Here is a 23,841-nt window from a genome sequence, read left to right on the forward strand (position 1 = left end):
TCGAAACAAGTTTTTACCTTTGAGTCGTGGAGCTCTCTATTTTCTTTGGAGTTACGTCATAAAATAGTCGCGTCTTTCCTAATCGCTCTCTATATCCATTATCTCCTCGTCACTCGATGCTTCTCCACGCTTTAATTTTTCTGCAATTGCCTCAATACTTCCATCCTGAGTGATGTTGCATTTCGAAGGAGCCTCGGGAAAATTCCTCACTTTTCTGGTGAGAGGCGTGGCGAATCGGTTGCCGAATGATGTAGAATCGGCTAGAATATCACCCTTCAGCCTGTCTGCATCTTGCGATTTCAACTTTCTTGCCGAAATGTGGATGTCCGATATTTTGGAATCCATTTGGCTGAGGAACAATGGAGAATTTTTGTTTGTTTGTAGGGCTCGCTTCAAGAGATCTTGGGCCACGGGATCTGAAGGTGCCAATGCTAGCGCGTCATGTAAAACTTGGATGGCCTTATGATCGTTGCCCAATTTCATGTAGACTAGGCCTACCGAGGAAAGAATATTGCTATCACTTTGGGGGCTCAACTTTAATGCCTGATTAAAGCAGTCCAATGCCTCATAGGGGTGATTTGATCTCCGGAACACATGCCCCAAGTTCGAATGAATCGAGATCCAGGTCTTACTATCGGAATTGAGGTATTTCGCTGCACCGAGGGCTTCCTGAAACAAAGCTTCGGCTTTTTGTAAGGAATTTTTGTGGTACTGTATTACCCCCATTTCGTTGAGAAGAAGAGGATCAGTATTGCAGATCTGGTAAGAAGCCAAAAGGTACTCCTCAGACAAATTGATACTATTCATCTGCAAATGCTGCATGCCCAAGAAGAGATTAGGTAGATGGGTTCCAGGGAAAAGTCTGGCTGCAAACGCATATGCGCTAATTGCTTGCTCGTGCTCGCCCTCAAGAGCAAAAGTGTGGCCAAACCCAATCCAGCCCTGCCCACTATTAGGATTGAGAAGAGTGGCTTTGCTGAAGAACTTGCGTGCCTCGAGAGTTTTGTGGATAGAAAGATAATAGATACCTATCGCCAGCCAGGTCAAAGGATGGGACGGGTGATTATCTGCCAACTGGTGAGCCTTGAGAAACAATTTGTTACGGCCGCCTAACTCATACAAGCAGCTTAGGTAGTTCGGGAGAAGACTGAAATTGTAGGGATCACGATCCAAGACCTTTTCGCACAACTTCAAACACTCATCATAATTGCATTTGATGTACAAGTAGTCTGCTCTGCTCAAGACCACATCTGCATTGGAACCCAAGCGATACTCTTCTCGTAAGATGCTCTCGGCCTCTTCAAACTTGGAGATGTTCATGTACTTGCTCAATCGTGTAGTGTAAAGTAGCTTGATTAGCTCGTCATTGTCGTCCGCATCTGCATAATTCAACTGGTTGATAAACTCCCATTGCTCTTTGGGAGATAAGTAGTCATTGCTGATGAGCTCATTGAAGGCTTCGAAGCATTTGACATCCACCATCACCGCCTCCTTGTATGCCTCTTGCGCTTTCTCGTAGTTGCTCTGATTTGCATATACAACCCCTCGAAGGTAGCACATGGATGCTTCAAGCCGCGTGCCACCGTCCGTGCTTCTCACTTTGTAGTTGGAATCTTTGAAAGGGTTTGACTCGCCCAAGAGATCCATGGCGTCATCCCATCGCTCTAGTTTCACCAAGGAATATGCAGATAGGTACCGGCAGCTGAGCGACTGCTCGTATTCAGGGCTGCTGGAAAGGAGTTTGTGTGCACGCAAAAAATTGCCCCTGTTGAAATGCACTTGAGCTAGCCAGAACGCATCGTTGGGATCGCTTGTGAGTGAGAGGATCTTGTCGCCTATGTATTCTGCTGTATCGTAATGATGTTGCATCAATGCATCGTGGCGCCAAAGACGTAGCTTTTCGACACGTGACAACGGCTCGTCGCTGGGCTGAGCAGCGTTTCCGGGCTCGTGGAGATGTCCGCTGATATTGTCGGGATCATAGAACAGGGACAGCAGGGTGCCTGGGGTCTCGAATAAATTGTTGTGTGGGTTTGGAGGTGTGATGAACACGTTTTGCCTCCGACTACCGATTTGCGGTGAAATGAACAATGTGGAGTTGTGCTGCAGGGGGGTTTTTTGAGGCTGGACCATTCCGAATTCTCACACAAATGTGACGTTGTTTTGTAGCTTTGATATTAAGAAGCATGCTCCATATAGGCCCGTCGCGGTGCATGTTGATGCGCATACTCGTAGAGGACCAATTGCGCGAGGCTAGTAGAACAGTAGATGTGAAGCTTTAGATACAGCCATTTGTGGGCCCGAGTTTCCAAGTTTCAATTTCTGCTCGATTATTGTTTACGGGTTTCGAGGAAGGCGGGCAATTGATTTGTTCTCTTAGGCCCGCATTTCACTGTCCATTGCTGCTAATAACAGTGGGTGAGCTTCATGGGTGTTGATTCGGTTCGACCATAATTTTCAAAGTCCGCCTGCAAATGGAATCATCAGTCGCTGGAATCTCGTGATGTTTTTAGCATGCTCCTAATTACTGGTAAAAGAGAATTTGTGCCCGTGGCTTTAGGAACCAGGTCTTCTGAGGCAAGGACAGCTTGTGCAGGTCGCTGCAATACATGAGATGAGCACCGGCTCAACCCTTTCACTCGCTTGCATCCATACGTAAAAAATGACGAGTAACAAGGCAATGACGCAATTCAGAATTATGGTGGGCTCTTACGAGCACAACCTCTTGTGTTTATCGCTTATCATGAAAGGTACAGCCGAGGCGGTGTTCACGCCAATTTTCCATTTCCAAGCCCATACCTTGTCGATCAAATCCATTGACATTGCAAAACGCTACTTGGTCACAGGATCAAACGACGAGCATATTCGTATTTACGACTTGCAGAAGAGAAAAGAGCTTGGCACTTTGTTGAGTCACCAGGGCACAGTCACCACTTTGAAGTTTTCTAAAGAGACGACCGAAACAGACGATCCACTGAAATCTGGAAAATGGCTTCTTTCCGGGTCCGAGGATGGTAAGATCATCATCTGGAGGACGAAAGATTGGGAAACCTTTGGCACTTTAAAAGGCCACCAGGGCCGTGTGAACGACTTGGACATTCATCCCTCCGGCAGAGTTGCCATTTCGGTGGGCTCAGATCACACAGTCAGATTATGGAACTTAATGACCGCAAAGAAAGCTGCCATTCTCAAGATTAAGGGACGGGACCACTTGGGACAGCCTGGGGAAATCGTCAAGTGGATATCGGGGGGCAAGCATTTTGTGGTGGGCTTGTTGAACCAGTTGTTCATATATGAGCTTTCAGAAGAGGCTCTGATTGTCAAGAAAATACAATTCAAGCCCACGTTGATGTGCATCGAGACTGTGACCCTTGGAGACAAGGAGTACTTGGTTGTTGGCCTCAATAACGGTTCCATCGAGTTTTACGAAGTGTCGAAGGCATTAAGCGATGAAAAGCCAGAGCCTGGATTTACATTGCGGGGCCACTCTAACAGAATCAAAGGATTATCCTTCATTTGTTCTCCGTCAGACACAAACGATGTTCCTTATTTAGTCTCTGTTTCTTCGGACGGGAAAATTGTCGTATGGGACTTGTCGGAGTCAAAGAGAGATCAAGTTGCTGTTTACGACAGTGGTGAGAGACTAAATTGTGTAGCTGTTTGCGGCGAATCCATCGAGAAAGCAGACACTATGAAGAGAAGACATGACGAAGTCGAGACAAATGACCCACCCAGCGAATCAGAGTACGAAACGGATGGAGAAGAGTTGCGGAAAGTGATGCTTGCCACGAGGACGGTCAAGAAAAAGTCCAAGAAGAACAAGAAGAACAAGGACAAGGTCAGTGTGACTTTGGAGTAAGCCACGTGCGTCCAGCCTCAAAGTACTGAAGAGAAAAACGAACGTAGATAATAGATGGTACCAAAGAATATTGTGATGAGTTCCAAGCCCACATTGAGACGGGGAAAGGTATTATATTCGATTTGTATCGTGCAGATGCAGGCTATGTAAATCAATGAAATGGACTATTAGACCCAATGGAGTGAACTATTAGACCCAATGGAATGGACTATTAGACCCAATGGAGTGAACTATTAGACCCAATGGAATGAACTACTAGACCCAATGGAATGAACTATTAGACCCAATGGAATGAACTATCAGACCCAAAAGAATGGTATTTCAGACCCAATGAAGGGAACAATTAAAGGTGGCCATCCGCGGCAGGCAATCTGGCGACGTGATGGTCGAACAACTCCTTGGCCCTGGCCCAGACGGGTGCAGTTTGCCTGTCCTTCAATTGCAACAAAGATGGCATCAAGTCCTTTGAAAAGAACTCCGAGGCTTCTCTTGGCAACAAGGAAGGCAAATGGTCGATGGAGCAGACGGACAACTTGGGGCCTGCAGAGGTCTCCACTGGCACCGTGGGGTCGTTGAAAACAGTGGCGATTGTGTACACGGGAATAGGGTTGTGTGGATTCGTCGTGTCCGCAGAAACATCGACAATCGACCTCAACTTTCTGTCGGGCTTGTTCAAGGACGCAAAGTCGATGAAAGGAGGAATTGGCGTGGACAAGTAGATACAGTTGATGAAGATATCCGACTGCACAATCTCCTCGAAGGGGCCGCCCTTGGCGGTCTCCTTCATGTCCCACTTCAACAAGTTCTCCTCTGGGATGCCGATCTTGCGGAAAAGATCAAGGGCGCCCGAGCCACATCTTCCCAAAGCCCCAATCACCAAGCACGTTGGCTGCTGGCCTCCGTTCTTCTGCAACGCCGCGTCCAACTCCTTTTTGACGTGGGCCACCAAAGCAGATTCATTGGGGTAAGGCGACACGGCAGGCAAGTCTTCGGAGTCGCTGTGTGTTTGCTTGAAGGCCCAGTCCAAGACGCCAATTGCAGCTCCGGCGAAACCGGCATAGAACCCGAACGCAGCCACTCTTCTGCCTTGCTCGTTTTCCAAGAACTCCAAGTCGTACAAGGTTCCCTTACCGGCAGGGAATCTCTGCAACACCTCTTGCCAGCCTGCCTGGTCCTTGTAGCAGTGGGCGAACTGAATGTGTTCATGAACAAGGGGGAAGGTCTCGTTTTCAGGCAATTCCTTCAAGCCGATAATAAGCCTGTCGGCGGGGGCGGTCTTCCAGGAGCCGGCAGGCACAATCGTGGCGCCCACGGCAGCGTACTCTTCGGCCTTGAAGATGGATTGCTCGCTTTCCTCAACGTAGACTTCGTAACCTGCATCCAACAACTGCTTGGTGGTGGTTGGGGTCAAGGCGGCTCTGGCCTCCAAAGGCTTGGTCTCTGCTCTAAGATGTAAAGTTACCATTTTGTCTCGGATAACGAATGGAGTGTGTTTTTTCGTGGCTTTTTCGCTGGCCTCGTCCATCCGTGTTCGGTGCGCTATATATACGCACGCTTTGTCCTTTATGATTCACCTGATACTGCACGACCGAAAGGGCATTTAGGCACCGCGGTGACTGATACGCTGAGTCACCGCGGTGATTGAGTGCGTGGTGCGACTGCGACGATAAGGCCCTACGATATGGCCCCAATAGATGCACCCGCAGGATGGGCAAGCAATGAGACGGGAGCCGAACACCAAAAGATATACAATGAGCAAAAAACGCAAGGCCGCTGCCTGAATACATGGGTTTGGAATGATTTTTGGGGCATGGTGATTTTTGGGGTGGGATGAATTTTGGGCTGGGGTGAATTTTGAAGCTGGAGGGAATTTTGAAGCTGGGGCGTAATAGATGTTAAGATGATGGTTGATGGCGCGAGCCTCCTACCATAATGCTATATACGTAGGGTGCGGCTCAGCGTCCTTGTGATTATGACGAGCGCGCATTTGGCAGATTGAAATTAATTTTGATTCTCGTGGCCGGACCCGTCCGAAAGCGCCAATAATGTCCCTTGCGTCGTCCACAGCTTGTTCTCAGTGGCTTCGAATGTGAAGAATGGTGTTTTCCAGGACTCCAGCTGTGCGGTGAGAGGTTGGCCTATATCCTCTGTGTCTCTGCCCGTTATATTCTTGTATACACGCACGCCGAGTTTCGATGGGAACCTTTGCTACTCCATGAAAGAGTAAGAAAAAAGCGGCCCGTTCCAGTTCTGGCTTGACCACCCCGCTGCGGACCGTGCCTCGCACGAAGCAACTTTTCGGGTTCTCCGTCGCCATATCTGGCAAGATGGTCTCACGTGCAGTGCCACTGAGCACGAGAAAAAGTTCTTTATTCCACCTCCAATAAATTGACCAAGATGAAAAACAAATGGCGAAAAAGACCCCGGTGTATCTCAAATGGCCAAGAAGTCTAAGGCTCAACCCACTGCGAACCATAGTCCGCACTCCCGCCACATGCAAAAGCCCTTTCGCCACCATCATCGTGACAAGCTATTTCCTGTATGGCTCCGGAGACATCTCGAAACATTCAACTCACCACTTTTCATACACCTATGTAGTGCCCTCGGTACTTAGTGTTCGTTTCTTGAGTAAAGATCTGTTGGACATTCGCAGATAGAGGGACTTGCTAATTCTGGCAAATTATGTGCACCATTGAACTTTGAATAAATCCGGTGACATCGCACTGCAAGGTCATAACTCCGTCGGGTCCTGGGCTATCAGCACTGCGCCGTTCTACAGGTGACTTCCTCTTTGGGGCACCGTAATTTCCGCGCCACGCAACCGCAACCCAACTGGGACAATAAGCTGGGTGCACTTGCCTCGTTGCTTGCGCTCAACTGTATAAATATGCGTTCGGAGTGCATTACCCTTTCATCTCCTTGATCAAAGTCAAATTATAATTCTGACAATGGTTTCCTCTGTATTTGTATCGGGTGCTTCGGGATACATAGCGCAGCACATCTGCAATAACTTGCTCAAACAGGGCTACAGAGTGGTTGGGTCTGTCAGGTCCCCCGAGAAAGGTGACCATATCTCCAATTTGTTCAACTCCAGCAAATTCACCTACGAAGTCGTCCCCGACATCGAACCAGAAGGTGCTTTTGACGAAGCACTAAAAAAACACCGGAGCTTGGATGCTTTTTTGCACTTGGCTTCACCTTTCACCTTCAAGGCAAAGGATGTGGAGAAAGAGTTGCTCAACCCAGCAGTGAATGGAACTACCAACGCCTTAAAATCCATCCAAAACCATGGTTCCCAAATCTCCAAGGTCATTGTCACGTCGTCCCATGCGGCAATGTTCGATGCTTCGAAGGCAAAAGACCCATCTTACGCCGATAATGAAGAGTCTTGGAATCCAATCACTTGGAAAGAAGCAAAAACAAATCCCCAGCTGGCGTTCATCGCATCAAAGAAGTATGCCGAGAAAGCTGCTTGGGACTTTGTTGCTAAAGAAAAGCCAACCTTTTCGTTGAACACTATCAATCCTGTCTTCGTTTTCGGGCCCCAGGCATTCGACAGCGAGGCCAGGGCTCCACTCAACACTTCCTCGGAAATCATAGCCAGAATGTTGAGGCTAAAACCAACATCTAAGGCGCCTGGTCTTGGTGGCTATTTCGTGGATGTGAGGGATGTTGCGGACGCACAAATTGCGGTTCTTGAAAAAGATTTGTCAAACAAAAGATTGGTATTGGCGAGTGAAAAATTTGCCGGCCAGGATTTGATTGACATCCTCAACGCCAACTTTGAATCATTGAGGGGTAAAATCCCAACGGGAAATCCCGGCACAGGTGCGGAAATTAGAAACCAGCTGTCCAACGTCGATAATACTAAGACAAACGAGCTCCTCAAACTCAAGTATACGGATTTGGAAACAAGTCTCACCGACATGGTCAGACAGCTTTTGGCTGCCAACAAATAAAAGTCATGTTTGCAACTTGCATGATGTAATGTACTTTTTCAATACAACGCAATTACACACTGATATTTGACATTTGGAAGTACTCAAAACACACATAAAGCTAGATGGTAAGATGTGTAAGACTCATATATATGTATACATTCAAGCCTTCTTGATGCATTCAAGAACAAACTCTGCAAAAACAGGTTGCGCAACTTTCCAGTCGTCTTCCACATACGAATCACCGTATGTTTTGAACACCTTCTTGATCGATGCAACTTCATGTTCATTGCTAATTATCCCGTTGACAATCGCTTTCTCATACAAGAGCTGTGCAAATTCTCGGTCATTATCATAGAGACTCGCCACCATTAGTGATTCTGTCAATACACCTGTTGGAGAACGTCCAGTGGCAGGGTTCACTTTCTTTGAGACAAGATTTATGTATTCATTGTAAATCTCAAGTGACTTCTCGGATGAGAAGCGGCTTTTGGCGAGAATGAGTTGGGCGACAGTAGACACCGCGAGGCCCTCTGGGCTCACAAGAGTTTCGGCGATTTTCATAAAGGTTTCGTTCTTTGTCTTGAAAGATTGATAGCAGAATACTTTGACAATGTTAGCTTGGACGAGGTCAATACCAAATTTCTCATGTGTCTGATATTCGTGAAACTTGCGCAAGGCCGAGTCAACGTCATCTTTGTTTATGCCATACGTCTCCATGAGTTGCATCCGTAAAAACAACGCTTCTGGATCCTTTTTATCAAAGTCCAACTTTTGTTCCTCTACGTATTCAAGCACAGCATCCGTGTACTCCTTGATCCCCAATGGCCGTTCACTCAAAACGAAGTTTTGAAGAGCCGACGTAGAATCTGGTTTTTCCATTAAACTTCCATAAGATAGGATTTTTCCCAAAGTTTCCTTTCTTAAAAGAGTGCGATCGTGGGTGAATATTAGTTGGGATAAAGCCAAGAAGACATGTGGGTCTTTTTCAGTTGCAAGCTTCGTCGTATAAAGCCAGGTATAAAGTCCATCGATCTTCAAGATCGATAAAGCAGCGATGGCTCCTTTCTCGCGGAGAACCTCAATTAATTTACTCAAACTTTCCTCGGAGAACGACAAATTAGACACCTCGTTGAGTAGGGCAATTGCCTTGGAAATGCTTGTATCAGAGGGCGAGAAATCAACATCATCAGCTTCAGAATTCTCTCCGCACAATAACTTATCCACAACAGCTATACGAACAGCATCACTCACAGATTCCCCATGCTTTGCTAATAAATCTGTCAGGCTGAATACGCGACCGGGATTATGTTTTATGAGAGGCTCTAGAGCTCTGTTGTTCAATTTAAGGCCCTGGGGTCTTCTTGATGCAGTGAAATATAGAGAAAAGTCATGTGGTAGCCCATGATACAATACTTCATTTGCAATATCTTCCTCGATGTTCAGTCGCAAAATTTCATGTAAATGTTCGATGTCTGAAGTCGTCATCTTTCGATTTGTCAACGCATTTTCAACATCACTACTTCTCACATGCTTTCCCAGCCGGAGATCGCCAGTTAATGCAGCCAATCCACTGTTCCAACGAATACCACGATATGGCCGGCAACCTGGCAACGAGCGTAACATTGATGTCCCTTAGAAGAAGTGAGTCACTGTGAAGTTTTGATGAGGTCAAGGAATGCGCGCACACCATGGAGACACAATACATGTAATATTAAAAGCGGAATAATTGCAATTTTGAAAGTCGATATTTAGGTTTAATTCCTAGTCCAAGGCGTTTTCTAATTTGGACAATAATCCTATTGCGGGAATATAGTTGGCCCATTTATCTGTCACATCAAAGTGATCAACTTCATCAAAGTTGTAGTTCTGATTGAGGTAATCGTTGTAATGTATCCACTTATCCATGCTCTCACATTCATAGCTCCAACTTGCTTTATAAGCTCCTCCAAGTGCACACGCATTAGGGATTTCAACCTGATAGTTCCCTTCTGTCGCACCCATAATCGACGCCATTTTGTGTATGATGCTCTTGTTTCTTGAAGCCCCTCCAACAAAAAAGATTTTCCGTGGCCTTGACGTCAAAGACTCAAAAGTTTGTGGCTTTCCATCGGTAAAGATTTCACCGAATTGTGAATGAAGCTCATCAATGAGTGCAGTGACTTCCTCATCAGTCCGGGATTTGCTGTTGGAAGATTTTTTGGAGCTGTGAAGCATTGGGCCGGCTCGGACCCTGCAACTCACAGTCTGTGATTCAACAATGGAGCTAACATCATACTCCAAGTCCCAATAGTCAACTTCCAGAATATGCTCATGTGAATCCATTTCCATTCTCTTTGTTTGAGAGGGTGCATTTGGCACAATCTCTCCAATTGGGAAATAAACACCCAATCTGTTCTTGAAGTCTTCCGATTTGTCCAAAACCTCGTTAAACTTATCCCATGAATCATTTGTAATGCCATATTCTTCATTGACTGCATCACGGACTTTCTCCCTTGCCAAAGCACCATTGCTGTAACAAATCATTCCCATATAAGCATTTTTGATTGAAGGGTGCTTAAAAAGATGATATTGCGAAGAAGGTTGGTAGTTTTCAGTCACCAAAAGTACAGTCGTGGAAGTTCCTAAAGAAACCAAAACATCATTCTTTTGTAATGGCAAAGAAATAATAGTCGCTAAATTGTCACCAGTGAATGAAAATATTCTTGCATCAGGGGAAAATCCATACTTCTTGACAAAGTAGGATGATATTGTTCCCAAATGTTTGTAGCTAACAGGTTCGACGTCCCCGAGCATTCGCTTAAGTTTCTCCACGCCTTCATTTTTCTCAGCCTCTGATTTCTTGTCAAGCAAGGGATGTACGCCAGCGGCCACAGAAAGCAATTCTTCGTCGTATCTAGAAGCTGCTATGTTGTAGAGGTTCATACCACATCCATCGGCTTCTTCAATTGGAGCGATCTTCCCCAAAAGCACTGAGGCAATAAAACTTGATACTAAAGAAATTCTATCGGTGTTTTCAAAGACATCTTTTCCCGACCGCACAGCTAATTTACGAATCTGCAAGCCAGTGAACCGGTAATGTGCCCTCGAACCTGTAGTCTCTGCCAATTTATCAGGACCCCCCGAGACTTTTTCGAAATCTTCAATTTCTTGGCCAGTGGAATGGTCCTGCCAATTTGGAGAGGTGTCACAGGCAAAGGCATTGCCTAGCGCGTCGGACAATGAGTCGAACTCGTGCATTTTATCCAACAGAGAGGCAGCACAATTGGACCAGAAAACAGAGCCATGTTGCATTCCGGAGCCACTTATGCCCTTAACTTTTTCAAATGGGAAGCTGTCCTTCTTCATCAAATCAAATACATAATCCATGGCATCTAACCACATGTGCACAGGAGATAGAATTTCACCTGACTCCTCGTCGGACAAAACACCCTTCTTTATTTTGTATTTGTCTTTGAATTCAGCATCAAACTCCACGTTGTATGTAGCAAGGGCCTGCAAGTCTTTGTCTGTGACAATGATTTTGAGCTGCTGAGTCGACAAGTCGAAGCCCAAAAACAAAGCAGATGACGTATCATAAGTCATATTTCACTTGTAACCACTGAGTAGGATTTTTCTTGTATGCTGGCCAAGCTGGTAAGATAGCAAGAGCAGTTACTGCGATACACGTGGCAAGAACGTATAAAATGTGTAAAATGTTCTGGGTCAAAAAGCCAGCTGAAACACTGGCAATCACGGACACGTAGAGGAAAAGAGAGGTGTACTGCGATGCTTTTTTCTGGCCCTCGAAATCAATGGGAAATTCGATAGCGGTACTGATTGCCTTGCCAATTGATTCCATTTGAGAAGACTTCAAAATTCGATTGAGTGGGGTAATGGTACTTATATGTATGAAGATCGAAGACGTTGCTATTCGTGAGACGGGCCCCAACAGGAGCCGTGGCTTCTTGGATAGCGCACGACCCGGGAAGGTCAATCGCTTCATTTTGATTTATGCAAAATTCATGCATTTCTCAAAAAGCCTCTAGTGTCCTTACGGATCAACATAAACAGTTTTCTTTGTCCTGACACATCTTGCTTTTTGGTTTGAACATGTGGCCTCCAAATGCAAACTGCTTTCCCCACCGGCGAGCCTCTCGCGATTGATCTATAGGCCGTCTGCCCGAATTATACGCAAACGATAATTGACCGACCGAGGCTGTCATGTGATCGAAACGTAGTAGTTAGGCTCTGTTGACACACATGTTGTTTTTACAAGGGCAGCAATGCCCCACTTCATCAAACAGTTTGGTATGCGTGCAACCACACTTTGTCTCAATGTCTCAGGACGGATGCAAGAAGAAAATAGATGACACACGTAAACTTCAATGACCACCCGCGAGTCCAAGATCACAATCCCCAAGACCCGACATTTGGGCTCTACTACTTACTACGAAACAAGTTGCTTGAAAGACTTATTCCATAGAACAAGGCTGATGCAGATGCAGATTCTTTTTTTTTTTGCTGCAAACATAGTCACATTAAAATCATAAGACAATAAATAATAGGTGGTCGTTTCCGGGGAGCCAAAATCTCCTGGTTTTGTCCGGAATAGTCGGCCAGGCACACGCCTGACCTTTCATGAATTGTGGTTTTTCTCCACGTAATACTGAACGTCATTACTCATCAACTTCTCCTCTAAGAAATCGGCGACTTGATTGTACTGGTCTTCTTCAATCACCGACATCATTTTTTCCGGAGAAAAGGATTTGTCAAACAGAAAAGCGTAGTCTTCTTCAGAGAATTCAGGAAGGTCATGAAACTTGAAATTCTGAGAAAATGGTTTTTTCTCCATGACGGAATTCGTCGTCGAGACTGTAGTCGATCTTGTGAGTGTGGTCATGAGCAGATTCTCGTCGGAGTCAGAAGTAGGCGACAGCAGTCTGGACAACGCTGCTGAGTCTTCCTCGTCATCTTCATCCTGATCGCGCAATTCTGCCTCGTATTCTTCGCCAATGTTCTCGAGAGGGTCTTGCTCGAGGTTTATGAAGTTGAACAATTCCATCTCAAAGCCGGATTGGTCCAGCTCTTGATCAATCGGAGACACAACCGAATGGGGGCTTGCGTGAGAAAGACCGCTCATGTCGGATATGAGACCGTTCATGTCGTCGCATATTTCTGGATACACGCGCTTCCGTGCAGTGGTTGTGGTATCGTATAGAATCTCAACGGGAGGCGTTTCCGGTATTGCCGGCGACGTCACGAGCGACTTGAGGCTTTTGTAGTCATGAATCAACAGTAGTAGCTTCGTCTTGAGCTGGTAGTTCTCGTTATTTATAATTTGAATGCGGGCTGCAAGCTCGTCTGGAGAGTCCAAAGCAGACGAGCTGGCTGAGTTGGGTATCAGCGGAGCAGGGCACGGATGCGCTATCTGCAGCCTTTCTTTTTTCACCTCTGCCACTTTCCCTGGGCACAGGGGTGCATTTTGTGCTCTTGCGGTCTGCTGTTTGACCTTTTTCTTCTCCAGAGAAGGTTTACTCTTGCGCACGTTCTTGGGTCTTGGAGGTAGCACCCAATTTTTTGAGGTGGTGATGGTCAAAATGGGCTGTGAATCTAAAGGGCAAGACATTCTTGAGATGGTTCCATGCTAAGACCGTGGATTGTGAAGTGATGGACTATTTCGGGCTTTTGCCTGCTTCGCCGAAAATTGTACCGGTGGAATATATCTCCTTCAGAGTCTGTGAAAAAAGCCAGTGGACAATGATTGTGAGTGCACCGACAGCCTGAGAAATAGTCTAAAAGAAAAGAGCCGACTGTGGTTCCTGAGTCTTTGTTCTTTGAATTTGCGGGGTTTGCTCTCTAATTTATTGGAGAGTAGAATTGCTCTAGTGCTGAAAAATGGCAAAGCAAGAGCAATAGCTAATAGGCTTGTGTCCTCCAATGACTGTGGAAAATAAATAAGAATAAGATGGACCGTAAAGGAAATGTTAGAGCAAGAAAGCAGAAAAGAGACCGATGGATCTTTTCTTGCGATGTGGTGAAATCAGGGCAAAAGAAGCAGAGGACGAACGGGCGCAACGGTAGTATTTAGGTGCTCGCTATTTTTCTCGGATCTACATCGCTTGCAACACCGGCCCTTAACACCGGTGCGGGAGAAATCGGGTGCGCGCGACGCAGCCGGAAACGTGAAAAAAAAAATCTACAGAATCGCTGTCCCATACAGTCTTCGTGTCGCAACCACGGTTGAGTCTCTAGAAGAAAGTCATGGTTCAAGAAAGGTTCCAAGTGCAGAGTAGCATCTCTCCTTTCGTTCAGTGCTCGAACAGTGGAAACCGAACTAGCACATTCCACTTTGGATTTGCCATCATGTGTCGCCGATCACCTTATTGCTTTTAGAAGCAATGTTATTGTTTGAATTCTATTTTTTTTTTTCTATTTTTGTTCGGTGTTGGCCCGGGAGTCTCTTGCCATCGCGCTGCAGTGACTTCGTATTACTTCAAATTTTGTCTCATTGGTGCGTGATTAACCCCGGATATCTCCTGCCCCAGGGGTAAATCTCTAGGGCCTCGGAGTTAAACTTGCCGAATGCGACCCCACAAATAATCACCGGCAGCGGAGCCCGACCTCCAAGCCAGAAACCAGCCGGGGAGTCGAAAATCTTTTCCTCTGCAGCCAAATTCGCCTCAAACGGAGATATCGACATTCCACCACCTCAGCCCGTCAATGCCCGCTCTTGCTCTGATGGCAATATCCGTGGATCAAACCGCCAGCGCAATGGCCATGCGCACGCGCTCGCAATCTTTTTTGAGAGTCACACAACCAGCCACAAGTTTTCTTTTTTCTCGACTCGGTCGCGCCACCGACTGCATCTTCGGGTCGGCGCCGCGTCTTACGCGTGTTCCATCACACCTCCACTCAATGTAACTCCGGTTTGGGAGACGCAGAGCATTAGTCCCGCGTGCGGTTAGAGTTGGGCGAAGCTGTTGTGGAGCTTCCAGCTCAAGTGTGTGCGCCTCAAGGCGAGGCTCGAATGGAACCTGACTATGAGAAGTATTGTGTTTTAACCAGCACCCAGGCCCGGGAGGCGACGGGAGTGTACCTCCGGGAATGCCCCGGAAAGCTCGTGCGAATACCCTAATAAATTCGGGCCTACAACCGTTTCAGCTTTGGCCAGGGGGTATTGCAACTGACATAAGCAATCGCACTGCTGGCGAGGGGGTCTTTGCGGGAGTCTCAGCGGCCTCCCCGAATGTAATTTGCCTTGATGCTGGCGGGGCCGGCGCCGCATGTTCCAAAGTTTAAACCAGTACACCCCACTTACGGGGTTGAAAATGGAAACGATGGAGCGCCCATCCAACGCGTCTTTCGCATAAAGACCCGCTTTCCGCCCGACCTGAGCTAAAGGGCGATGCTTGGCGCATGACTTGCAGTCACGAACCAACATCCATACTCAACTCAGAAATAATAGTAAGATGCAGAATACGACGGCCCACACTACATGTTGCCGGAACTGACTGTATTCAGCGCCTAGGGCCTAACACATGACCTATCCCCGGGATCAAGAAATGGCATTTAGGCTATTCCTCCGCCCGGCCGCCGCACCTGATTATAGTATTCACGCGCCATGCGTCGTTTCATCTTCTTCGTGTGAATGCAATTTGAGAAGCCTATAAACCAAAAACAGGATGGACTCTACGTGGCTCAATTCTGAATGGGCATTGATGTGGAGGGTTTCAAGACCTCATCCACATTGCTGGTCTTCCAGTAGGACGTGATGGTCTTTGGCTGCGTCAAGAAGGTGACCCCGGCCTTCCCGTAGAAGTTCAAATCGCCGAGAAACGAGCCCTTGTTACCCGTGAAAGAAAACATTGGCAATGGCACGGGGATGGGCACGTTGACTCCCACTTGGCCGCACGCGATATTCTTGGTAAACTTCTGAGCAGCGGCGCCGGACTGTGTGAACAAAGCAACTCCGTTGCCGTAGCGATTTGAGTTCACCAACTCGATGGCCTCGTCGAAGGTCTCGACATTCACCACTGCCAAGACAGGCGCGAAAATCTCCTCGTCGTAGGCCCTCATTCCTGGCCTGACGCCAGTCAAGATGGTGGGGCCCAAGAAGTTGCCCTTGGAAAACTTGGCGTCCTCCGGTTTGAAGTTTCTTCCATCGAGCAAAACGGTGGCTCCGTCCTTTTCGGAATCCCTGATGATCTCCGTGGCTCTGGTCAACGATTCAGGGTTGATCAAGGGCCCAAAGTCCGAGGAGGAGTCGAAACCAGACCCAACTCTCAATTTGGCGGCATCCGACGCGACCTCTTCGACCCATTTCTTTGTTTTTTCGCCCACTGTGACTAGGACAGATATGGCCATACAACGCTGACCTGCAGCACCGAAAGCAGCGCCGTTCAAGGCATTGATAAAGTGGCTTTTGTCTGCGTCGGGCAACACAATCAAGTGGTTCTTGGCGCCCAAGTTGGCCTGCACTCTCTTCCCCAAAGAGGTGCCTTTTTCGTGGATGTACTTGCCCGCCTTGTCGCCGCCGACGAACGTGATGGCCTTGATGCGGGGGTCCTCAAGAATCTTGTTCACAGTGGCGTGCTTCCCGTGCACAATGTTCAAGACGCCTGGGGGAACGCCCGCCTCAGCAGCCAATTCAGCAATTATCATGGCCGCGCCAGGCACTCGTTCCGAGGGCTTGAGAACACACGTGTTGCCGGTCACCAATATAAGGGGTAAGCTCCACAAGGGCACCATTGCCGGAAAGTTGAATGGGCAGATGGAGCCCACGACCCCGAGCGGCTCGCGCACCATTTTGGTCTCCATGTCGGAAGCAACCTCCAAGGAAGACGCCATGAGATCATTGGGGGCGTTGCACGCAGCCTCGGCCACCTGCAAACCTCGCAAAACATCTCCTTTGGCGTCGGCAAACGTCTTGCCTTGCTCCAACACAATCATGGCGGCAATGCGGTCGTGGTTCTTCTTCAACAACTCGACGAACTTGAACGCGATTCCCTGTCTCTTGATGATCGAGTACTGTTTCCAAGTGTGGAATGCCTTCTCGGCAGAAGCCACGGCGTCCTCCAACTCCTGGGCCGTTGACTGGGGCACCTTGGAAATTACCTGGTTCGTGGCGGGGTCGTGGATTTCAAACCACGTTTTGGACGTGGATTTCACAAGCTGCCCATTGTGGAACGATGGTGTCAAGTAGGGCTCCGTGCCTTGTTCCACGTGTTTTGTGGGGTAGCTCAGAGCAGACGAATTGAGCGTGAGTGTGGAGACGTATCTGGCACTTCTCCTGAGGCCGGCTTGCGCCGATTTGGAAGCAAATCTCAACATCGGGATGACTCGAACAAGATGTGTTTTTTAGGCTGAAACACTGGGTGCTTTTGTGGAAAAAGTGCACTCAGCATATGGCCCAGGCTTTATAAGTCGTTGATCGCGAATCGGGCTCCGCTTCCATGTGGTCTGCATGGCCCAAGCGGAACCCGCTACCCGCGGAAATATCTTTCCCCACACTGTTCTCGACCATGAAAGGAAGAACAGGTTAAACTGTCTGTTTTTTTTTTTTGTTTCGTTTTGTCTGGTCTTTTTTCTTTTTGAAGAAGTACGGCTTGGATTCGTTTTAGTCTCAGCAGCCAGGGCTGTCTTCCCAAAGACTATTGCTTCTGGCCAGTTTTGGATGGACCCAAAGTACAATCTGGCCGCCGCAGCAAGTCCACGGCGCCGCAGAACATATCCTGCCGCACACTAATAATGGAGAGTGTTCAGGCCCCTATTCGTGGGAGCTTAAAAGCTGTCAAAAAAAAAAACATTATGGGTGCATGCAAGAGCTTCTTTCCAGCGAATAATGTAACACTCTTCCAGAATTCGAACTCTCCTCTCAAACATGTCTGGAATTCACGTGAATCAATTAAACATTTCCACCAGTCGCGTGTCTGCGTCCGCTACAATGGTAGCGATAAGCCACCGGGAGCATTTACCTGCCCGATCAGGGAACTGTTGGTCGACCTCGCGGTCCGAAATGCGGCGGTGTCTGCAGCACCGCGGAAATGTTGCAAGAAACGATTGCGAAATGAGACCTCAAGAGATATTTGCTATTCAATCAATCTATAATACTGTCTTATTCCCAAAATTATGGGCTCTATCTCTATTATTTCTTTCCCTCCTCTGCATTGTAAACATGGAGGTTCCAGAGATCATAGTACAAGTCTAGCAAGCATGATGTACTCCATGCTTGCGTGGGACTCGAGTCTTTGCAAAGTTCACCATCTTTATTGGTGAGCTCCGTCAATCCCGCCCACTCACTTTCACGAATCCACTTCTTGTGCCCCCTTAGTCTCAAGTTGACGGCTTGTAAAACTTCACTAGAAGGTTTACCCTCGTTTTCCGCCACATGGTTGAAGTACAAGAATGCACGAATGAAATACCCAAAACACCAGACCCACTCCGGGCCTTGGTGATAGTTCCGACCCTTTGAGGTTGCAAAATCGTCGCTATCCTCTCCATTGTTATAGTAAGGTCTGTAATTCCAGTCGGATGGATCCAATGTCCGCATTCCAACAGGCCCCCGAATGTATTTGTCCGCTATGTTTATCGCATTCTTAGCCCTTCCTTCAGTAAAAAGCTCTGGCGCAACGCACATAGCTATCGGGAAATTAGCTCGCAACTGGTAATCCTCATACTCTTTGCCACTGTGAAAAAGATCTTTGTAGATTCCTCTTCTGTTGACAACTACAGAATTGATCTCAAACTTGGAATCTTCCGCCGGATCTTCGGGAATGTAGAAGCACCTCTCAAAGTTGTCTTGCAATAACTGTTCCCAGTCCTTTAGAGTGATTTTTGACCCGTCTTCTTTTTCCACAGATGTGTAGTCAAACAAGCCTTTTTTGTTTAAGGTGTTCACGAATCTTAACGTGCTTTTGAGAAGACCTTGAAGTTCAACCGCTGCTCCGTCTCTTGGAGTGCCCGGAACACCTCTAGACCCAGCTTTAACACTCTCTCCCATTTTGTCCATCCACGTTCCACAATTGTATTGAGAACCACCGTGAACGAGACCTGTGGACCAATCGACATGTATCAGAACATTGAAGCCCTCATCGCTCATTTGCGAATCCAAATTGGGACCAGCATTTGCCTCACGGTACCTTATTCCTTTGGCATGGCGAGACAAAATTTCGAAAAGAACGTCTCTTATGGAGGTTTCGTGGCTAAATGCTTCTTCGTGGTCCCATGGAATCCATGTATCATCTAGAGGAAATCTGCGTGATACTTTTTCATCCAATATTTTATGGCCGTTCGGAACAAACGTCACATATTCTTGGACAGCTTGAGCAAAAAACCAAACGGCATCTCTAGCATTGTAACGAGGGTTTCTGCCAGCATCCAACAAATTTGGTATCAAACCATGTTTTAATGTCTTTGCAAAGCCGAGAATATGCTCTCTGGCGTCGTTGAATCTTCCAGGAACAATCAAGAGCCCACGAAATGATATGAATACATCCCGTCCCCAGCACCTCATATAGTCATTGCTGAAATGAGGAAGCCCAGCAGCCAAGCAGGCCTTCTGTTCGTTGGGAAACAATGAGGTGTTGTTCATCAATCCACACATCTGAACGGAAGTGAGTGCCAAACTTTGAACAAAGTTAGTCGACGCCTTGATATTGTCGTCAAGCAATCTTAAAGCTCTGAAACGAGCAGCCTCATAAGCAACCCCGACAACAAGAGCAAAATAATGGGGCCTCAAAAAGTATGGCACCTCTTTGATAGCCTCTGTTCTTGACCTAAGCCACAGTTGAAAGTGTCTCAAACTTTCTGAGCTTTGGCTGTATTTATCCAACCTGTCAACGATGTTGTCTGCTGCCCACAAACCACTCCGCAAATGATCACAAACAGGATGACCAAGATCATTTTCCCAGATGACATGTTTAAGAACGCTGATCCACCCTTCCAATCCAGCATATACCAAGTTTCCATGTTGAGGAATATTGTACGTGCCATCAGCACCTCCACTAGCATCTCTTTCCTCTGGCTCTGACCTGAACAATATAGCGTTGAGGTCGTAGAGGTTCAAATTCAATGAAGCTTGTAACGCACCCTCTTTGACAAACTTATCAAGTGACGCATCAGCTGCAGGGATTCTGGTCGAAAACACTGCGATACTTCCAGCTTTGAATGAGTCGTCGATCTTTATAAAGGTGTCGGCACCGTTACTATCCAATCTTGGACTATCGACCGCGACAAGTTTGGTGGGAATTCCTGTCAAATAGTTCGAGTTATTCGTGTAATTTCCAGTTTTTTCGAGAACGTAAGCAAACTCGGGCTTCACTTCAGTTCCTTTCAACTCCACAGGAGTTAAAACTTGTCCATTCGGGTTTTCTTCAAAATGAGATCTTGCAATCAAAAACCATCCCCTTCCAGTGACTGTGTTGTATCTCTGAATGGTGATATATTGCCCCTCGTGGTGAATGTACATTTCTTGATCATTGAAAGAATCATCGCTTTCGCAAGAAAGTGAGTCACGAATAGCATTTAGTTTCTGCTTCGCCAAGGCAATACCACAATTCTCATCAAACTTATATTGCCTTTTCTCACCAACCACGTCAAGTAGCTCGGGGTATGTCTCATCATATCCAAAGACTGTGCCCACCGCAGAGGAACAAAAAGATACTAATGCAGCTGTTGGAAGAGTATCTTCAACTGTTCTAATTTGAGCTGGGGTTTGGTTATCGTGAGTGCAGTCCATGAACAAGGCATGCGGCGCTTGGTAAGTAAGGATTTTCGGGATCTCCAATTCAGAATTACTCTGTGAAAACTTTCCAGAAATTGGTTCCTTTTCAGCAGGATAGGCAACGTCATCCAAGGGCAACCAAGAAAAGGATCCTATTGGTCTACCTCCATGCTTGTGTACTAGTCTTGATAACTCGTCAACAGAACCTGCTTGCATAGCTTCGCGGATCAATGAGTTGATGCCTAATCTTTCAACAAAAATCTTGTCCATACTTTCCGAGCCAGTAAATAATTCGGCAACAACGTAAAGATTTGGGTTTACCGAACGGGCAGCGGCCAACAAAGATTCTCCGACATGCAAGGGCGTCGAATGACAATTGTCTAGTCTAAATCCGTTGAAAACCTTGGCACATTGTTTGGTGTATTCTGTCATGCGTTTCCATAAGTAGGGTGAGTCATTCGAAGATTCTCCGTATCTGAGTTTAACGCAATCAGCCCAAACAATAACTTCTCTTCTCAAGTAGGCTTTTGACTTGTCAGAGGCGAAATCTACAAGTGGATTCCCGCCCCAAATCCAGCCATTGTTAGCCAACGCCCAACTCTTGCCATTTTCATCTGCGAATCGTGTAAAGTAAGATTCAGTGAATCGGTTCTCCGAAGTTATCAACCCTAATTTTGGACCATTGTCAGCAAGTCTCATGAAGCGTGCCCTGTCCTCAACTTGCTTCTTGATAGACTGAACATCATTATCATACTCTTTGTAAAGCTCGGAGTTTATTTCATCAATCACAGTAGAAGCTTTCTGCAAAATCTTTTCGGAGTCAGATCCCACTACCGACAACAAAATAGCCAAAACTTTTTCGGCGTCCAACTTGTTTGCAAACCTATCAGAAATAATTGGCTTTTGATTCTTGTTGGCACTCTTGAGAACAAATTGTGACAATTCCAGCAAGTTCGATTGGTCAACAGAAGGTGGAATTTCCGCGGGTTTCACTGACATTCCGAGCTTGTTTATTTCGTTTAAAGTTCTTTCTTTGTCGAAAACGTAGAACTGCCACAACTTAAGGGGATCAATAACATGTTCATTAAGTGCACCTAGGACTAGAGATAAGTCCCTTTCGGATTTAATTTCAGTTGGCAAACCAAGATCGGCGAATCTGTCAGAAAACTTCGACAAAGCTTCATCCAATTCGATTGCAGGACGAAGGTGGGGTGCGGTTTCCAGATTGTACCCAATATCTGGATGTTGGCGGATCCAGTCTGAGTTGTTTGCTGTGTGATTCCACACAACATCTGTTAGTGATAACAAAGAGTGTTTATTCATAAGACCCGAAATGAATTCAGCTGCCTGATCATTTGATTTAAACAACGAAGGATCAAATTTAAGCTGATCAAAGATCGAATAGGGAGAGTTGGAGGACCCTCTCTGTTGCAACGGTGTGAAGTGGACCATGTTGTAGCCCTTCTTGGCTATGTAGGAGAATAATGCTGGCCATTTATTAAGCAGCCCAGCCCATTTTGAAATCACTGTTTGAACGTTTATGGAGTTAAACTGGATGTGTCTTTTGCCAACCATGAGTTGAGGGGGCACATTGAAAAAGAAAAGATCGCTTGATTTTTCTTCTTCTCCCACATGATACTTGATGAAGTAAGAATAGGGGCCAGGGTTATAGATAGGAATAGTGATAGATATATCCTGGTGAAAAGACGAGTCCAAAGAATACTCTCTGTACGAGTGTCTGTCGAATGCGTCCTCCGAACTTTCAGGAACGTTGACCAAAAGCTTGCCATTATTTGTAATCAACGATCCTGCATCGATCCTAACGACCAAATTGAACAACGCTTCGCCCTTCTTTCTGCCTTTTGGGACAGAGGGCAAGATCAATACGCCGTTTTGAACTGCACGATTTGGCATGGGCTTCCCATTGTCAGCGAGACGAAGAAGGATTGTTTGCGTCATAGAGATATTTTAGACTTCTATATTGAAACTAAAGCGTCAGAAATTTTATGGTGTTCAAGCCAATATTCAAAAGATGATGTACCTCTTCGTGGGAACTAAAAACACAGAAATCACGAAAACTGATGATCAACCGGTGGGCAAATTGAAGCCTGATGTATAGTTGCAATATTTAAAAACGTGATCTATTTCACGTTGAAGTCTCTCTTCTATGCTTTCCTTTACGTCCTTATGATGGTAGGACTATTCGAAATGTTTGAGCCTCGGCGATCTGCCGACTGTTATATATGCCCCACTTCCGATAACCAGCAACCCCAGCCAGATCCGGGATATAAAGACGCGGAAGCCCTCATGCAGATGAAGCTTCAACACATTGCTTCCACCTGTCCCATGAAAGGTTTTGGCTGCACTCAAAACGATGATGTGTTACAAAAACAAACGTAAGCTCAAAAATTATTGAGCGTACTTGAATCTTATCTTCCTGTTACACTTGGTAGGCGGTCTATATCTCTCGAAAAGTTTAAATTGAAATTGTCTGGTCATGCGAAAACTTCTGCGCGCACAGAGCCTGCAAGTAAATTTAGACCCGCAACTTCGGCGTCGGCGCTTTCTTATCATACGAGATTTACCCCACTTCAAAACTAGCGTGGAAAACACGTGCCTCCAAGCATACGATTTTCTTAATAAGCCGTTTTTCTTTCTTCGTCACTTCTTACGCTTCTTAAGTCCGAGTGCCTACTGTTCGGATGTATGTTTTCATGCTGTCTTGGATAGAGTTCTCATTGCTTATTTCTCTGAAAAAAGCCAGCAAAAAATGCGCCGCTGTCCTTGTTCTCGCTAATTACGCGAACATTGAGAAAAATTATTGAGAGCGCCGAAATTTGTCCTTCATCCCTGTTCGTTTACCATCAGGCCTCATTCCTTTACCTGATTCAACCAAACAAATAAATGTTGCGAGTTGTTGGTAAAAGACATCTTAAAGGTTGGCAAGCAAAAACAATTAAAAAATAAGCTTCCCCACCAGGAGTCGAACCTGGAATCTTCTGGTTCCAACAGAAGTGGTTACTTTCGTAGCCAGACGCCTTGACCATTGGGCCATGAGGAACGAAGCTTGACTAATCTTCTCTCAGCTCTAATATACCTTTTAGTTTGCGCATAGATTTTCATTTTGAAGGTCCAAGTGCTTTGAATATTTTGGAATACTCATTTTATACTATATATCATAGGCTTCTGTATGCTTGGAATCTAAGCCTACCCCTTTAATCAGATGAATGCCATGAGGACTGTCCAGGCCGTGACTAACGGAAGGGGACGGGCCGAGCTAAGACACTTGGTACGTAGCTGGGAGCTGTTTAAAGGTTTTTTATATATATTCGTTATATAGT

General features: G+C 46.4%; 10 protein-coding genes and 1 non-coding gene across 11 annotated transcripts; 2 read left to right on the forward strand and 9 right to left on the reverse strand.

Moving 5' to 3' along the window:
• Positions 1-78: 78 nt before the first annotated feature.
• On the reverse strand, positions 79-2,133 carry METBIDRAFT_37344 (anaphase promoting complex subunit; the record flags this gene model as incomplete). The annotated part of the gene is made up of 1 exon (XM_018856862.1): positions 79-2,133. The coding sequence occupies one exon, from the start codon at positions 2,131-2,133 to the stop codon at positions 79-81; it is 2,055 nt and encodes a 684-aa protein (XP_018713902.1).
• Positions 2,134-2,634: 501 nt separating this feature from the next.
• METBIDRAFT_29894 (uncharacterized protein) lies at positions 2,635-4,044 on the forward strand. Its single transcript, XM_018855506.1, has one exon. The coding sequence runs from the start codon at positions 2,663-2,665 to the stop codon at positions 3,857-3,859; it is 1,197 nt and encodes a 398-aa protein (XP_018713903.1). The 5' UTR covers positions 2,635-2,662; the 3' UTR covers positions 3,860-4,044.
• A 158-nt stretch (positions 4,045-4,202) lies between these two features.
• Positions 4,203-5,324, reverse strand: LYS1 (saccharopine dehydrogenase (NAD+, L-lysine-forming); the record flags this gene model as incomplete). Its single annotated transcript, XM_018859439.1, has 1 exon — positions 4,203-5,324. One exon carries the CDS (start codon positions 5,322-5,324, stop codon positions 4,203-4,205), a length of 1,122 nt encoding a protein of 373 aa, XP_018713904.1.
• A 1,483-nt stretch (positions 5,325-6,807) lies between these two features.
• Positions 6,808-7,818, forward strand: METBIDRAFT_76448 (SDR family oxidoreductase; the record flags this gene model as incomplete). The annotated part of the gene is made up of 1 exon (XM_018858530.1): positions 6,808-7,818. One exon carries the CDS (start codon positions 6,808-6,810, stop codon positions 7,816-7,818), a length of 1,011 nt encoding a protein of 336 aa, XP_018713905.1.
• A 41-nt stretch (positions 7,819-7,859) lies between these two features.
• METBIDRAFT_228448 (uncharacterized protein) lies at positions 7,860-9,423 on the reverse strand (the record flags this gene model as incomplete). Its single annotated transcript, XM_018855207.1, has 1 exon — positions 7,860-9,423. One exon carries the CDS (start codon positions 9,421-9,423, stop codon positions 7,960-7,962), a length of 1,464 nt encoding a protein of 487 aa, XP_018713906.1. The 3' UTR covers positions 7,860-7,959.
• A 138-nt stretch (positions 9,424-9,561) lies between these two features.
• Positions 9,562-11,382, reverse strand: XKS1 (xylulokinase; the record flags this gene model as incomplete). Its single annotated transcript, XM_018858531.1, has 1 exon — positions 9,562-11,382. The coding sequence occupies one exon, from the start codon at positions 11,380-11,382 to the stop codon at positions 9,562-9,564; it is 1,821 nt and encodes a 606-aa protein (XP_018713907.1).
• METBIDRAFT_34727 (signal peptidase complex subunit 1) lies at positions 11,372-11,638 on the reverse strand (the record flags this gene model as incomplete). Its single annotated transcript, XM_018856514.1, has 1 exon — positions 11,372-11,638. The coding sequence occupies one exon, from the start codon at positions 11,636-11,638 to the stop codon at positions 11,372-11,374; it is 267 nt and encodes an 88-aa protein (XP_018713908.1).
• Positions 11,639-12,415: 777 nt separating this feature from the next.
• On the reverse strand, positions 12,416-13,405 carry HAP41 (Hap41p; the record flags this gene model as incomplete). The annotated part of the gene is made up of 1 exon (XM_018859441.1): positions 12,416-13,405. One exon carries the CDS (start codon positions 13,403-13,405, stop codon positions 12,416-12,418), a length of 990 nt encoding a protein of 329 aa, XP_018713909.1.
• Positions 13,406-15,348: 1,943 nt separating this feature from the next.
• ALD6 (Ald6p) lies at positions 15,349-17,317 on the reverse strand. Its single transcript, XM_018853787.1, has one exon. The coding sequence runs from the start codon at positions 17,107-17,109 to the stop codon at positions 15,478-15,480; it is 1,632 nt and encodes a 543-aa protein (XP_018713910.1). The 5' UTR covers positions 17,110-17,317; the 3' UTR covers positions 15,349-15,477.
• Positions 17,318-17,923: 606 nt separating this feature from the next.
• On the reverse strand, positions 17,924-22,459 carry GDB1 (bifunctional 4-alpha-glucanotransferase/amylo-alpha-1,6-glucosidase; the record flags this gene model as incomplete). The annotated part of the gene is made up of 1 exon (XM_018859442.1): positions 17,924-22,459. The coding sequence occupies one exon, from the start codon at positions 22,457-22,459 to the stop codon at positions 17,924-17,926; it is 4,536 nt and encodes a 1,511-aa protein (XP_018713911.1).
• A 1,009-nt stretch (positions 22,460-23,468) lies between these two features.
• METBIDRAFT_t68 lies at positions 23,469-23,561 on the reverse strand. The gene has a single exon. It is a non-coding gene; the product is annotated as a tRNA-Arg (tRNA).
• Between the last annotated feature and the right edge of the window lie 280 nt (positions 23,562-23,841).

The sequence above is a fragment of the Metschnikowia bicuspidata genome (assembly GCF_001664035.1).
Source record: "Metschnikowia bicuspidata var. bicuspidata NRRL YB-4993 chromosome Unknown METBIscaffold_1, whole genome shotgun sequence".
Lineage (NCBI taxonomy): Eukaryota > Fungi > Ascomycota > Pichiomycetes > Serinales > Metschnikowiaceae > Metschnikowia > Metschnikowia bicuspidata.